Raw genomic sequence first — 14,527 nt, 5'->3', positions numbered from 1 at the left:
TGTGAACAGCCAACCATCGCACTGTAAAAATTGGATAGGTTCGATCTATTGTCATTGGGGCCTCCTAAAAGGATCTACTAAATTCATCGAGTTGTGCCAAAGGATCAAAACGGCCAGTTATTAATGGAAACATAGTAGATCATTTTTAAAAAAATAAAGTGATGCATAGGGCTTACTATATAATGTGCATTTTGTATTATTTGTGCAAAATAATATATTTTATTTACTAAACATATAATAAATAATCACCAAAAAAATATATATATATATATAATACGTATAGAATACAAAAGATATTGTGACGACAATACAAAGACAGGCAACTTGATTTTTAATTTTAATCCCTCGCATATTGTCATTGAATACAATATGTTTGATAGTTCTATCATTATAATATAGGGTTGATGTAATTTCATAGGGAGGAGGCGGACAAACACAAGGGCTATGTTCCTGGACAAAATATTTTCATCCTTTAATATATTACAAATATAAAAAAATATTTACTTTATTCTTTGCAAAGTAACGAACTAACAATCGTAGCCAAATACTATATTAGGTCATTCGCAGGTCTTAGTCAACAATGTGGTGATCTTGGTATCTCAACTTAAAAATATTAAAAGATATTTGCACAAATACATAACTTTTGGAAACTTTTGAAATTTCTAGATATTTTATAAACTAATAAAAGTACAGTTGTTTGTGAAGGAAAATACAAGAGATTAGTATCCAGGATTAAGCTTCATCACAAATGTCGAAGAATGGGGAACATATCAGATATTATGACAACCACTTGGTAGAAAATAACCATGGCTGGAATACTGTAACTAAATGGAAGATTCACTACAACATAAACAAAGGTTCAGAAAGAGATGTGGTTTCTAACCAACCCTATAGGCTATAACCATTACAAAGCATCAAAGTAATTGTATCCTTCAGTAACAGGATGAGAATTTGAGTAGTTATTGGTACGTGTTGAGTATTTCGCTCCTGATGATTGTTCAATATTTGGATTGAGTATATTATTCCTTTATTTATGAAAGGGATTGTCTAAATGACACCTCAATATGTTTATTTTTCCTTGTCGTTGTCTTATTTTCAAAAGTTCTTTATGCTAAGGATATAAAGGGTTTTCACAAATAAATTGAAAATGCCTTGCCATTATGTCATTATCAAAAGTTGTCATTGTCATGCACACTTGAAATGACAATATTTACTCTCATTGAAAAAGTTGGGCGTTATACAAAAAGGGCAAAAAGTACGGTTACAAATTATTTGACACCTTGAGGGGTGTTGATAAGAAAATCCCATATATATATATATATATATATATGGGATTTTTGTTATACTACACAAAATGACCTAATAAAGTTTCAAAATCACAAAGTCATTTTAATTGTTTATTTGCGGTAAAAATACCAATAGGAAGCTTCATAGAAAAATTCCAATGCATGAATTTGAATTGTTTCCATAATAAACATTTTCCAGTAATGTTTTGGTTTCAACCAAGACAGAAGTCATCCTAAACCTCGAAATTTTGATTTGGTGTGCTTCTGTTTCACCGTGGCATGTTATTCTTACCGTACATATTCAACTCAAGTTAGTTACAAAAATCAAGATCATGTTTTCTCATAGGCTAGCTGGAAACATTAGTGATCCTCAATTCCTTCTTAGTCACAAATTTCCAATCATTATATTAGAAGGAAATGAGGAAAACAGAAAAAAGAATGTAAATATAATTCCACTGGGATAGATTTATGAGAAGCTATATTGATGCAACGATGTGAAATGGTGCACCCAACAAGGTCGCATCCAAAAAAGGAAGTGATTGAAAAGAATAAAAAAATTTACCAGCAAATTTGGTAAGTCCATACCTTTTCACAGTTCACCTTTGGGATCAATTAATTTGAGGCTTCAGCTGTTTGAAACATTTCCACTACAAGTGTCCTTACATCCCTACAAGAAGCAAAAGAAGAATGTTTCAAAGAAGAAAGATACAAACAGTTCTAAAACCAAATCAGAAAAGGTCAGACCAACATAACTTTTGAAGACCCCAGTTAAAATTCTACTAGCTCTCCATACAGCAACTTGCTAAAAACCATTGACTTGGTCAAAGATCATCAGACCAAGATTAGACCATCAAACAGGTGATCAGATTGGCCGGTAAGCCCATAGGGATATTGTAGTAACAAAATAACAAAGAATTTTAATAAACTATGAAGAATATTAACAAACATTTGAACTCACAACCTCCAACAGATGAAAGTATCTATTAGCACACAACCACACTTGGTGTTAAAAACTGGCCTTAAGTAATATAGCTGCCATCTTTTGTTGTTGCTTTTATTGGGTCAGATTGTTGAAACAGATGGTAGATTGTTGAACCTTTGATCACTAGCCACCATAGCCTGACCTCCACTTTGTTTTCACAAACATTGGTTGCAAGTTGAAAGAATGCTATCACTGTTCCACATAGCATAACAGGCAATGGGGATGTGAAAAATCCGTCATCCCTATCTGCCAATGCAATTCGCCAGCTCTAGTCTCTTTTTGAAGGAGTCCAAAAAATCAAGATATGAAAAAGTCAATTTTTTTTTTAATCTTTATTTACTACGATTTTTCCCAATGCTTCAAATATCCAATTCAAATCAAGAAGTTGCAATTGGTCAAATTAGAGGACCAATTCGGTAGTGAAAAATTATTACTTACTTTTAACCTTAATAACTAAAATATTTAAAAAGATAAAGAATACCATGATACACAATCAGCAAGATTATGACTTGAAGTCAGAATTTAAACATAGAAATCCAACAAAAATGTATCCAGTAGATCCATTGAAAAAAAGTGTTAACCTGACAACCACATTGACATAGACCAGAAAGAATCCTACATGTGATGCATTTAACCAACAGCCTTGCAGCCAGGAATCCCCAAGGACCATGGTTGAGATAATGTTCTACATCTTGGAGGATTATATAGATTTATAACTGTGAGATATAAAGTCTATAAGCGAAAAATACTACCTCACAGATCAGTTTTGATTTCAACACTATGGTTGAGATAATGTTCTACATCTTGGAGGATTATATAGATTTATAACTGTGAGATATAAAGTCTATAAGCGAAAAATACTACCTCACAGATCAGTTTTGATTTCAACAGAGCAAAATGGAAGAGCTTATCAGAAAAAAAGATAGATCAAATGGTTTCCTTCAGTTAGTAAAAAAACCCTTTCCCATTCAGTTGAGCAAAAATGACTTACTTTCTATCCTCCGCGCGCCTAGGAAAAGGTATTCGAAGCTTGAAGGTATTCCCTTGATAACCAGCCTAAAAAAGGAAAATTTCAGAACAAAGTGGAAGAGAAATTTCCAAGGCAGTGCTCAGAAAAGTAAATGGAGCCAATACAGAGAATCACAAAACAGATACAGCACAGTTGTATCAAAGATCTCCATAGAAAAACTTTTACAAGTGCAATTTAGAGAATTCACAAGCACACCTATTAACAGTTGATTCTCAAAAATGCCTTAACTTCCCTAATGGTGTCAGGTTACATGATAGCATGAAGCAATAAAATGGTTCACAAGACTTGTGATTTAAAATTAAACGATTTAGGTATGGGCTGGGTTTGTTTTGCTGTAAAACATTTTATGGTACTTTTTGAAGAACAATATACAAAATTGTATGAGGATTACAAAGGGAGAAATGTTTACCTGAAATGCAAAAGTTAGCAAAACAACATCCATTTCAAAATTCATGATGTTTTCCCAAAATAGTGATGGTGTCTTGATCATTGGTACTCCTGGCAACCATTGGGTGATTACACCCCATCATATGACTATATTCTTCCCTCAATCACTCATGTTCAAATGTGCTTCTTGATCATGTCCAACCAAAAAAGTGCCAAATGACAGAAAATTTTATAATTATTTTTCAGGAAAATATTTTGCATTGAAACAATGGAGCTTTAATGTTACATACAATTCATATGTATTGGAGAAACAGAACTGGTATTTTTTTATTCAAATTGTTTTGAGTTGTGATTTAGATTGTGTGATTTGCATGCATATTTGCATAATTTGTATCACATCATATATCAAACGGAAATTTAAATAAAGATGGTATTATATTACAAGCCCCATTCAGCACAGCTGACTTATGGCTGAGATTAGAGCCCTTCTTAGAAGGCATTTCCCAAATTGGGCCTGATAGGATCCCTAGAGATACCTGCCAGACAATATGGGGAGCTAGATCCATTGCTTCCGCAAGGAGCTTGTCATTTCCATTGAGGTTTAGAACTAGTAATCCGATACCTGACAAATTAGGCAAGAGATGTCATGATGAAGACTATCTAAGAAGCATCTAGCCCTAGAGAATAGCTGGATAACTTGGGGTAAATTGTTTACCATTTTCTATGTCACCTGAACACTTTAAAATAGGAGCCCTACCTGAGTACCTGTGTCCAACACTTAAAGAACAGAACGCGATACCCCACTTCTTTCATGGCGTAGCATAATGCCTTGATCTTGTATGTGAGTTCACTCACGGTTCTTGTTGTAACTACTATTTTTTCATGTTTCTTAATAGAAGCGTTGTTAGAAAGGGAAAAATATTTGGAAAGATTCAAGCTCAATCCCACCACCACTTTGACTCTAATACTTCCACGGTTTAAACCACAAAATATGTCAAAAGAATCATCTTGAATCCTGCGACACAAAACAGGTAGCACAGCTTTGGGTGGCTAAAACTTACCCCATCACATGTTTAGAGCATAAAAGCAGATAATTTGTGGGTCCGATATTATTGGCTGTATGGATAAATCAGTAGAACCAGTTTAATTTTAGCCATCTTTTAGAAGTTTAGTAGATCATGGTTTCTTAAGACTCTTCTGGCCATTCAAGTTATACAATTAATATCAACAGCTGTGATCGTCCAATGAAGATGATTTTTGTACAGATAATCTCTAAACTGTGTCCTATCTAATGCTGAATCCTGATTATCTTAACATGAACGAAATAGAAAATTATGCCCGTCCCAAACAAAGATTGAGGATTTTCTCCATGTTAAAACACAAAAGCCAAACACACAAAGGACCAAACATGGTTTAAGCTCCAGTATTACCTTAACATTGAAACCAAGACTATCCAAATCCAACATGTAAGCATGATCGACCTGGTAAAGAAATCATGTATTCAGTAAGTTTATCAAAGCCATTATCTTTTTACCGAATATTCTTTTGGTAGGGCAGTCAGGCAACAACACATTTCTGTACATAAGCATTAACCACTCAAACAAAGTATTCAGATTTAATAAGAGGTGGAAAAATTTGACAATATTTTCACACATGCATAAGTTAAAGCCTGATAAAATACCCAATATTGCTGGAAAAATTTTCCCTTCTTGATAAACAAATGCATGAAAAATTCATTACCAGCTTATCCTGTCAAAGATGACCTCGTTAACCCATCATATGTAATGTAGACAAGGGCAGGTGAACTAACCAAGTCTCAACTGCAGGAACTTTTAAACCAAAGAACAACCATAATAACCAAGGTAGGACAGCAATAACATAGATCAGAACAAAGGGGAAAGACAGATCTGTAACTCAGAGTTTCGAATCCAGAAACTGGAATTTAAGAGATCAGAATATAACCTAGATTAAAGGACTAAATCAGATATAGGAATAGGGTCATTACAATCATAAATTGTGAACAAACATCCACAGAAATCAGGAATAACCAGATGTATCTATCGATCTCAGAAAAGAGAACAGATTAGGTCAAAATATGCAATAATACTTAAAACAGATCAGTATTGATCAAGTAAGAATGATTCGGCAGCAGTATTAGGATGCTAACAGACCCAAATCAATATTAGACACAACAGAAAACAGAATAGGACTGTCCAAACAATTGAACCAGATTCTGTCCTGGTAAAATCACTACAGGACAAAAAAAAGAGAGATTTCTGATAACTTGATAACCACAGCTCAGATGAGGACCAAAACTGGATCGAGTTGCTCTTTTAATGAGGGGAACCTCTGGTCCAAATATCATCCAAAAGTGACCAAGGGTTGAGTCAGAACAGAAATCCATATTCCTGCCCAGAAAACCTATTGCCTGGACAGAGCAGTTAAGGGAAAAGAAGGTAAATACCTGTAGCAGCAGTAGACCTTGAAAGTAGACTTGAAAGAAAAGAAGAAAACACTTGTAGAACCACCCGGGCTTCTCACTACAAGGCGTTGACCAGATCAAACACCAGCCCCATCATTCTTGATCAAACACAAGCAGCATCTCAGCAAAGACATTGCAGCAACAGCAGCAGAGTTTTTTTATTCTTAAAATCATCTGGCTCCTAATGAGAGCCCTTCCTTTATTTATAATAATGATAGGGGTTACATAAATTAGAAACTAACTTTAGTTTCCAAAAACTGAAATAGGAAACTAAAAATTAGAAACTCACCTAGTTGCTAAAACTGAAAATAGAAACTTACAAAATAGAAAGTCCTTTAGTTACTAAAACTGGAAATAGAAACAAGGAAATTAGAAACTAAGTCCTGGTTCTGACGCTAATCCGTTACTGGGATTAGCTCTACTTCTCAAAAAAAATGACAAATGATACAATGGCCTAATGTTAAAATACATGATATAAATGGATTTTGACCTAGTTCAATGAAATCACACCTTTAATAGATAACAAATAGAATGTTTAGCTAGTAGAACATGAAATTACAGATCCTTTTATACAACAACAAGAAGAGCAGGCTGAAGTCAAAGGAATCACCCTGTTCAAGCATGAGGACATCAATGACCCCAGTGGAGGATCAATTTTTCATACTATTTCCGGCAAAAAATAAAGGATATCATTTCTCACTGACTCCAACCACTCCATATCATTCTAGGCAAAGATTTGAACCATTCAGGAAAGACGAGCATTAATAAATGTTTTTTTGTGGTTTTGAGCTCAAACACAAGCTCCGATTCTTCAAATTTGATGAAGAAATTAATATTAAAATGCATGAATAGAAACAAGAAATCATACATTTGTATGATCTTACTATTGAGGACTGATCTATGCATTGTAAGGAGATATGTTTTCCAAAAAAAAAAAAAACTTTTGGTTGTTATAGAAAATTTTCATATAAACATGTTGAGATGGATGAGTGGGAACTAGAAAAGATAAATACAGAATGAAAAAAATTAGAACAAATTTAAGAGTAGCTCCAATACATGATAAACTGAAAGCCATTCACTTGAGGTGGTATGGAGTATAGACATGTGCAATGGAGGCTTTTGAATGATCCAATAAGGAGGGGTGATATTATATAGATTGGAGGAACTAAAAGAGCAAGGGGTAGGCCTAAAATGACTCCAGGAGAAGTGGTGAGAGAAGATATGCATAGCTTAGGACTAGTAACAAGCTTTGAATAGAGTTCATTAGAGAAAGCAGATCCATGTAGATGACCCCATTTAGTTGGGATAAGGCTGAGTTGAGTATAGAAAATTTTTATGAAACTATATTGCATTTTAAAAATTTCACAACAATTTAATTTTAATTTCTATACTAAGAATAATAGAAGGGAAAATCTATTAAATACATAATAATAAATTATTAAACTACTATGACCCTCCCAGACCCCACAAGTGGCGGGAGCCTCATGCACTAGATATGCTTCAGGGCATCCTTTAAGTATCCACGCATCTTGGCCACCTTGTTTTTGTTGGTATCGCCTAGCGTTCATGCCCCCTTCAAGTCTCCAACACCTTGGGTTGCCTATTTGTTGTGACAACTATGGTAAGATTACGGATGCCATGATTTTTTAGCTCCCTAACTTCCTACGGCCTTCAGTGGCATATTTGCATTCTATCCCTAAACATATGCTACTATTAACCCCCTCTGGGGAAAAGAAATGAAATGCCATGATTTTTTAGCTCCCTAACTTCCTACGGCCTTCAGTGGCATATTTGCATTCTATCCCTAAACATATGCTACTATTAACCCCCTCTGGGGAAAAGAAATGAAAGAGGATTGCCATGATTTTTTAGCTCCCTAACTTCCTACGGCCTTCAGTGGCATATTTGCATTCTATCCCTAAACATATGCTACTATTAACCCCCTCTGGGGAAAAGAAATGAAAGAGGAGACCCAGATTACCTGAATTGCTGTTGAGTGTTGCACAATAACCTTTGTATCTTCAGCATGATCTTTATTCATATGCAACTGCCAATATAGAGTTAGATTAGAATAGGCAAGAATATCTGAAAGGTAAAATACAAAGAAAGTGGGGAAGTATAATGGAGAGCCCCAAACTCATTTATACCGCAACAGGAATGGAAAACTGAGCTACTGGATCAACTTTTGTGGCCTTGTAATCCTCTTTGCCAAATTCTGGAACAGATGAAACACATGTCATCAAGAGACAACACGTGAGCAATCCTGGAGACAACCTTGTATGAGGCATGAAAAAATGACTTTATGTATCAATGTGTTTTGATGCACAAATGAACATGGATGAGAACACGCAGCAATTGTAGTGTCTGAGTACTTTCTATGGCTGTGGTCAAGAGAAAAGAGATTATTATGCATGTGGTAGTCCACAAATATTTTACGCATCATTTTTTTCTTTTTAAAATTTAAGAAGGGAGCTAATAAGGGATTTCTCCTTATACTAATATTAGTGGTTATCCCATTGTATGAATCCAGGGGCAAGGCTAATGCAATATGCATTATTTAATAACTTAATCACCAAATGGTGTTCCTCAATGATAGATTAAAAAACCCAAAAGGTGGATTGAAAAACCTAAAATAGTGTGATGGAATATTTAAATGCTTGGGTATCAAAATATTATTGATGGGTCAATCATGTTGAGCAATAGACAGTACTGAAATCCAAAAAATAAAAAAAAAAGAGAGTAAATTTGCCTTTAAAATTGTGAAATATGTGGGCCAGTTTTCTGAAAAATTTAGACTTTAACTTTTCTCTGAAACCAGAAACTGATGGATATTAGGAACTGTCGCAAAATTCTAAGTTCTGCTAATACCTCCTGATCCCAATAGAGCAGTTGCAACACCAGACACATAGCAGACAACTTTTGGTTCAATTCGCATAAATTGGGAGTCTCCAGAGTCAACCTTCAAATTGTGGAAGCTTTATTTATTAGTCCACCAATAGCAACCAAAGTATATAGTGCCAAGAGATTAGCATAGAGTCCTAGAGAAGATGAGGAAATCACCCAGAATGCACTGGGATGCCTTTTCAAGTATGCAGCACGGACAGCTCCTCTATCTTGTTCAGTAGCCTCGAGAAAACAAATACTAAAAGAAATAAATGTTTGCAATATTTAAAAAGCAAAACCTTAAGCTTTAATGCCAAGTACAATTCATTTACCGAACAGAAGAAAATTAAACATAGATTAATGACCAAATAATCATCGTCTGAATTATGCAAATCACTATAGAAAAAGGAACCTACATATGTAGCATCACCGTGTAGGGTGATAACTAGATCAGTCTTGTCCTCAGGATCCCTTGCTACAAGCAGTGAGCATTTAGGATTAGCTAGTAGATCCTGCAAGTGCAGATAAGTTTTCAGAAACCTATTAGAACCTTTAGGAAACAACAAAATGTCAAACAAAATAAAATGTGGAAGGCAGTAAGGATTATAGGGAGTTCTTGTTTTTGTTCTATAAGAAAATTCGTTACAACACCAAGTGAATAAACCCATGACCAGTACTGAAGAAGAATATATGTATGCCAGTCATACATTTGACCCCATCCAAACTGCCAATGATATATGGGCCCTATCTGAAACACTTCGACGCAAAACATAAATAAAAAGATTACAGGGACACATTTAATAATGAGTTCTACTACCTCCATCAGGCATTTCTACATTTTGTGGAGTTCGAACAATTAAATGCCCTCATTCAAGTATTTCTCCAAAGTTAAAGGTCAAGGATGAGAAAGTTCCAATATCATTGACCATCACACACACACACACACACACACACTACAAACCTTTGTATGATCTGCCAGGCTGCTGATAGCTAATATTGGACACCCATCTTGATCACATGCAAAGTCAACCATGGAACTTGAAGGATATCCCTCATACTTCTGCAAATGAAAGGATGCTTGCTATAAGTCAATCTGAATTGAAACAATTTTCTAAAAGATGACAAGAAAATCCCTTATCATAGCCCCCTGCAGACCTCAGCTCCAAGTTTTTTTTGGGTGAATTGAAAAAAAATAAAAATAAAAAAAAAAAATCTGGTACTTCTTTTTTGTTTGTTTCTCTTGCATGCAATAAATTGCTGTGTTTTCAAAGATATAAAAGAGAAACATGCATATAGCTAATATTGGACACCCATCTTGATCACATGCAAAGTCCTCACACTTCTGCAAATGAAAGGATGCTTGCTAATAAGTCAATCCTGAATTGAAACAATTTTCTGGAAGATGATCATCATTTCATAGTCTTACATGACAATAAAATCTTGGGTAATTTACAGCGCCACCCCCTGAAGAATTCCAATATTAGAGGGACACCCCCTCTCTTTCACCAAATTGGACTCGGACCCCTTGCCGTCAGTCTTCGTTAAGTAAAAATTTGAAATGACATTTTTACCCTTTTAATGAAAACAAATAATAAATCATATTTTACCTGTTATTTCTCACTGAGTGTCTGCAACAACAGCTACCACCGGCGTCCGCAACAACAGCTACCATCGGCGGTTCCAACTTCTTCTTCTCTCTCTCTCTCTCTCTCTCTCTGAACCTCAAGGCCCACTATCCCTACAATCGAATCTGGGTGACCTTGGCGACGTCTTTGGACATGGCGGCCAGTAGTTGTGGCCGGATCTCCATCGCCTGTATTTGGATCGATGAGGCCGGATCTGTCGGTGGCGGATATGGAGTAGATGCGACAGCGGCGGTGGAGAAGGAGGACGTGAGGGAGAAGGTTTGGCGCCTTCACCGGAAGGGGTTGCAACCGCCGATCGATCAGGTATAAGGGATCTTCTACTCTGACTTTCTTCTCTGACTCACGCGACCGGATTGAGTTGTGAGTTTCATTGTTCAATCGATTTTGGGAATACAACCATTAAGGGCAATTTTGGTATTTCCCTATTTTTAAGGGAAATATGGTATTTAAGAAAAATTTGAATTACTGATGTCAGCATTTTTTATATATTTTGTAACAATGACTGACGGCAAGGGGTCCGAGTCCAATTTGGTGAAAGAGAGTGGGTGTCCCTCTAATATTGGCATTCTTCAGGGGTTGGCGCTGTAAATTAATCTTTATCATAGCCCCCTGCACACCTCAGCTCCAAGTTTTTTTAGGTGAATAAAGAAAAAATGTGTGGGAGCTTCACAGAAATCAGACAGCTTATTTACATTTTCTAATTAAATTTTCTGGTAATTCTTTTTGTTTGTTTCTCTTGCGTGCAATAAATTACTGGGTTTTCAAAGATATAAAAGAGAAACATGCATACACAACTTCTGAAAATGGAATCAAATCCATATATGGTGGAAGATCTGAATAAGAAATTGAAAAGAAAAGAAAAGAAAAAAAAAGGCACATGCATCAGATGAGTGGCTGAATTAGTTCAATATCATTAAAGGGAGAAATGCACCTCACAGTTCATAAGAAAACTCAATTTCAACATAGAACACACATTTTGGAGTTCCAATAATGAGATCGAGTGACTAGTATTGTTGTCATTTGCAATTTCTCATAATGTTTATATAACTATCTCAAGCACTTAATAAGATTACTGCAATGTAAATGTAATGCTTTTGAGCTTCTAACAGACCATTTCCAGCATCCTTGTTGCAATTAACCCTTGGAAAGAAAAATATGTGAAAGCAAAATAGACTGGCACACAAAATTTCCAAAGTTTCCCAAGCTCGAAGGCCTTTGTTATTTTGTACACTATCTCTTAAGGCATCAAAGGGTAGCTGGTGACAATCAGAAGTTATAAACATCATTTCATGGTCTATTTTCAGGTCATGGAGCTTTTCAGGTGTCCTGTAATTAGTTTATTAAGTCATTCTACAGAAATGCCACGTGGTCTTAAAGAATAGTAACTCTGACCTAATGATTCATCTAAAAACCATCTTCATTAACACCCAATGGGGGGCTTCAGCTGGAAATCTTCTCTATGGTAGCCCCCACCCCTTCAAGGAAGGAGAAATCGCCCTTGAGAATGGTTTTCATCCAGCAACTTAATAGTGTATATTGATAGCAGCTACTGATATTACCATTTCCCATTTGACAAAAGGAGACAATGAAAAAAAAAATTCCAACAACCTTTGGTTCTCATCGTGAAATTCATGTAGAATAAATTTCATAACATTATGGAACATACATCCGTACCCAAAACTGAGCCTATACCAAATGAAGAAGATACTTCCTTTCATCCAAATTAGACTAACAGAGAATAACTACTATGAATTCAGAACAACAGCTAGCTATGGCATACCTGAGAAAAAGTAGATAGCATACCCCGGATACTGCGATCGAGAACTGTCCGAACTTGTTCAATTGGAGGTAGCCGAGCAGCCGCTTCCTGTGACAAATACCACGGTAATTCAGATTGAGAAAGCAAACCCAAGTACATCGACTCTTCGAATTCGATTATTCCAAATAAATAAACCCATTACTCACCTGATGAGCTTGGATCATTTTGTCAACGTTGTCATTGCTGCTCACATCCCGAGAAGACACAGTCTAGATTAAGAAACAAGAGAATGTTAAAAAAAGAAGAAGGAAAGAACAAGAAGGAAAATGGGAAATCGGTGTTGAGACTTGAGAACGCTGCATTTAGTTGTAGATTAATTGAAGCATTTACCTGAGCTGGAGGAGTAGTTGTGGAAGCCATTGCCAGAAGAGGAGGAGAATAGTAGAGTTTTGCTTCTGAGTGGCCAAATTGAAGGAAAGCTGTGTCTGACTGTCCGTGAATGTGTAGCTTATACTTTTAAGGCATTGATGCGTGAAAGGTGCCACTCCTACCAAACTCGTCTTCCCCGCCGTTTTTTTTTTTTTTTTTTTTTTCATTTTGATTTCGTTATTCAATTCTTCTGTTTTTTTTTGGTAAGAATAAAATTAAGGTGTCAAACGGTTGGTTTGGTCCGGTTTCGCCCTGATGTTGGACCAAGCTCAAACAAAATTATTTAGGAAGTTTTGGTTTTAGTCTGGTTTGTGACGAGTTTTTCTTATCAATTTTTTGTTATTTGTTTGTAAAATGGACTGCTATCGGATCATGTCTCAGCCCGTTTTGGTTTATATGTACACATAAGAAAATAAGTGGATTTTTTTTTTTTTTTCGTTTTCGGTTTCTTAATTATCAACTTAATATTGGTTCAATCTCGGTTTTTTGCTTGGGTTCAGTAGGCTTTTCAGTTTTGGCTGATGCATTCAGTCAGTTTGGTTTGATTCAGTTTCTATCTGTTGCATAAGGGCACGTTTGATTGCACGATTCTTTGAAAAGTGTTTTTGTAGAATCATGATTCCACAACTTTAGTCGTGTTTGGTAGATAATGAACATAATTCTCTCTTGATTCTTCTAACATGTTTTTTTGGACATGAAGTAATTCTTTTGTGAGAACATCTCAAGAGGAGATCTCACATAGGAATCAAGTGATTCTTCTCCTAATATAAAACCCATCCGTTCACTTCAGAATCACATTTATCAGGTTGTGATTCTGAGGTGCCCTATCTCTTCTCATTGAAAATGAAATTGCTGCAACTCCTCCCACAACTTCTCTCCTTAAAAGCTTGTCTGCAAATGATTGGTCTCCCGCAACTCCTAAGCTTGTCTCCAAAACCAATAGGGTTCAATTTGATAGGGCTGAACTGTTTGGTTTTGATTGTCCCAACTGATTAGCTGATTTGACGTCTTTTGGCAAGGTATATCTGGTCAACTTAAATATCTTACATGTGATGTTGGATGGATAGATGTTCCGGGCTTTTCTTAATTGACATATTTCAATATGTTAAATAATTTATAATTTCACTATTTTGCCATTTTAGTACGAGATGCAATTTTTTTATTAATAGTGTCATTTTACATGTATGCTCAGAATATGTGTATAACAATAACACATTTTGATAATGACATAATAAAATGTCATTTGAACTTATTTTTAAAATATTTTATATCAAAATCTTAAATAATTAGAAAATAAAATAATAGACAGTTAAAAGCAAAGAATATATCAAATTCTAAATACACCTCCAGACCTATCATTCCAACAGTCTCCCAAGTAATGGTTGGGTTGAAGAACTGCTGCTGGACTTCATATGTTCAATCAATTCAAATTGTCAAGTTCATAGAAGCGCAAAAGAATCCACACAACCCTCATTTGAGGGGACTGTCTCCCTATCCTTATTGGTGGGGATTTTCCACTCTGTTATGGGAAACCTCTTCCAATAATTGAATTTGAGTATAGAACTAGAAAATTAGTCTATCTAGACTGCCTACTATCAATGCAACAGCTAAGAAAATTGCCACATCATTATGCCATGTGAAAA

The 14,527-nt window shown here is 35.5% G+C and overlaps 1 protein-coding gene across 2 annotated transcripts in view; it reads right to left on the bottom strand.

The window, feature by feature from the left end:
• LOC122061956 overlaps nt 1-14,500 on the bottom strand; it is a 15,192-nt gene extending 692 nt beyond the window's left edge. The window contains exons 1-12 of one of the 2 annotated variants that reach the window (XM_042625548.1): nt 12,846-14,500; nt 12,662-12,724; nt 12,477-12,563; nt 10,012-10,110; nt 9,467-9,562; nt 9,228-9,293; nt 9,036-9,126; nt 8,315-8,430; nt 8,149-8,214; nt 5,116-5,166; nt 3,260-3,324; nt 1,872-1,953 (exon numbers count right to left, since the gene is read on the bottom strand). In XM_042625548.1, the coding sequence (XP_042481482.1) occupies nt 1,899-1,953; nt 3,260-3,324; nt 5,116-5,166; nt 8,149-8,214; nt 8,315-8,430; nt 9,036-9,126; nt 9,228-9,293; nt 9,467-9,562; nt 10,012-10,110; nt 12,477-12,563; nt 12,662-12,724; nt 12,846-12,875 (885 nt within the window). In that variant the 5' untranslated portion in view covers nt 12,876-14,500 and the 3' untranslated portion in view covers nt 1,872-1,898. The remainder of the gene's footprint in view (nt 1-1,871; nt 1,954-3,259; nt 3,325-5,115; nt 5,167-8,148; nt 8,215-8,314; nt 8,431-9,035; nt 9,127-9,227; nt 9,294-9,466; nt 9,563-10,011; nt 10,111-12,476; nt 12,564-12,661; nt 12,725-12,845) is intronic. The other variant, XM_042625549.1, reaches the window with a different exon arrangement.
• Between the last annotated feature and the right edge of the window lie 27 nt (nt 14,501-14,527).

This window comes from Macadamia integrifolia, chromosome 14 (genome assembly GCF_013358625.1).
Source record: "Macadamia integrifolia cultivar HAES 741 chromosome 14, SCU_Mint_v3, whole genome shotgun sequence".
Classification (NCBI taxonomy): Eukaryota; Viridiplantae; Streptophyta; class Magnoliopsida; order Proteales; family Proteaceae; genus Macadamia; species Macadamia integrifolia.
This window is presented reverse-complemented; position numbering and strand designations above follow the sequence as displayed.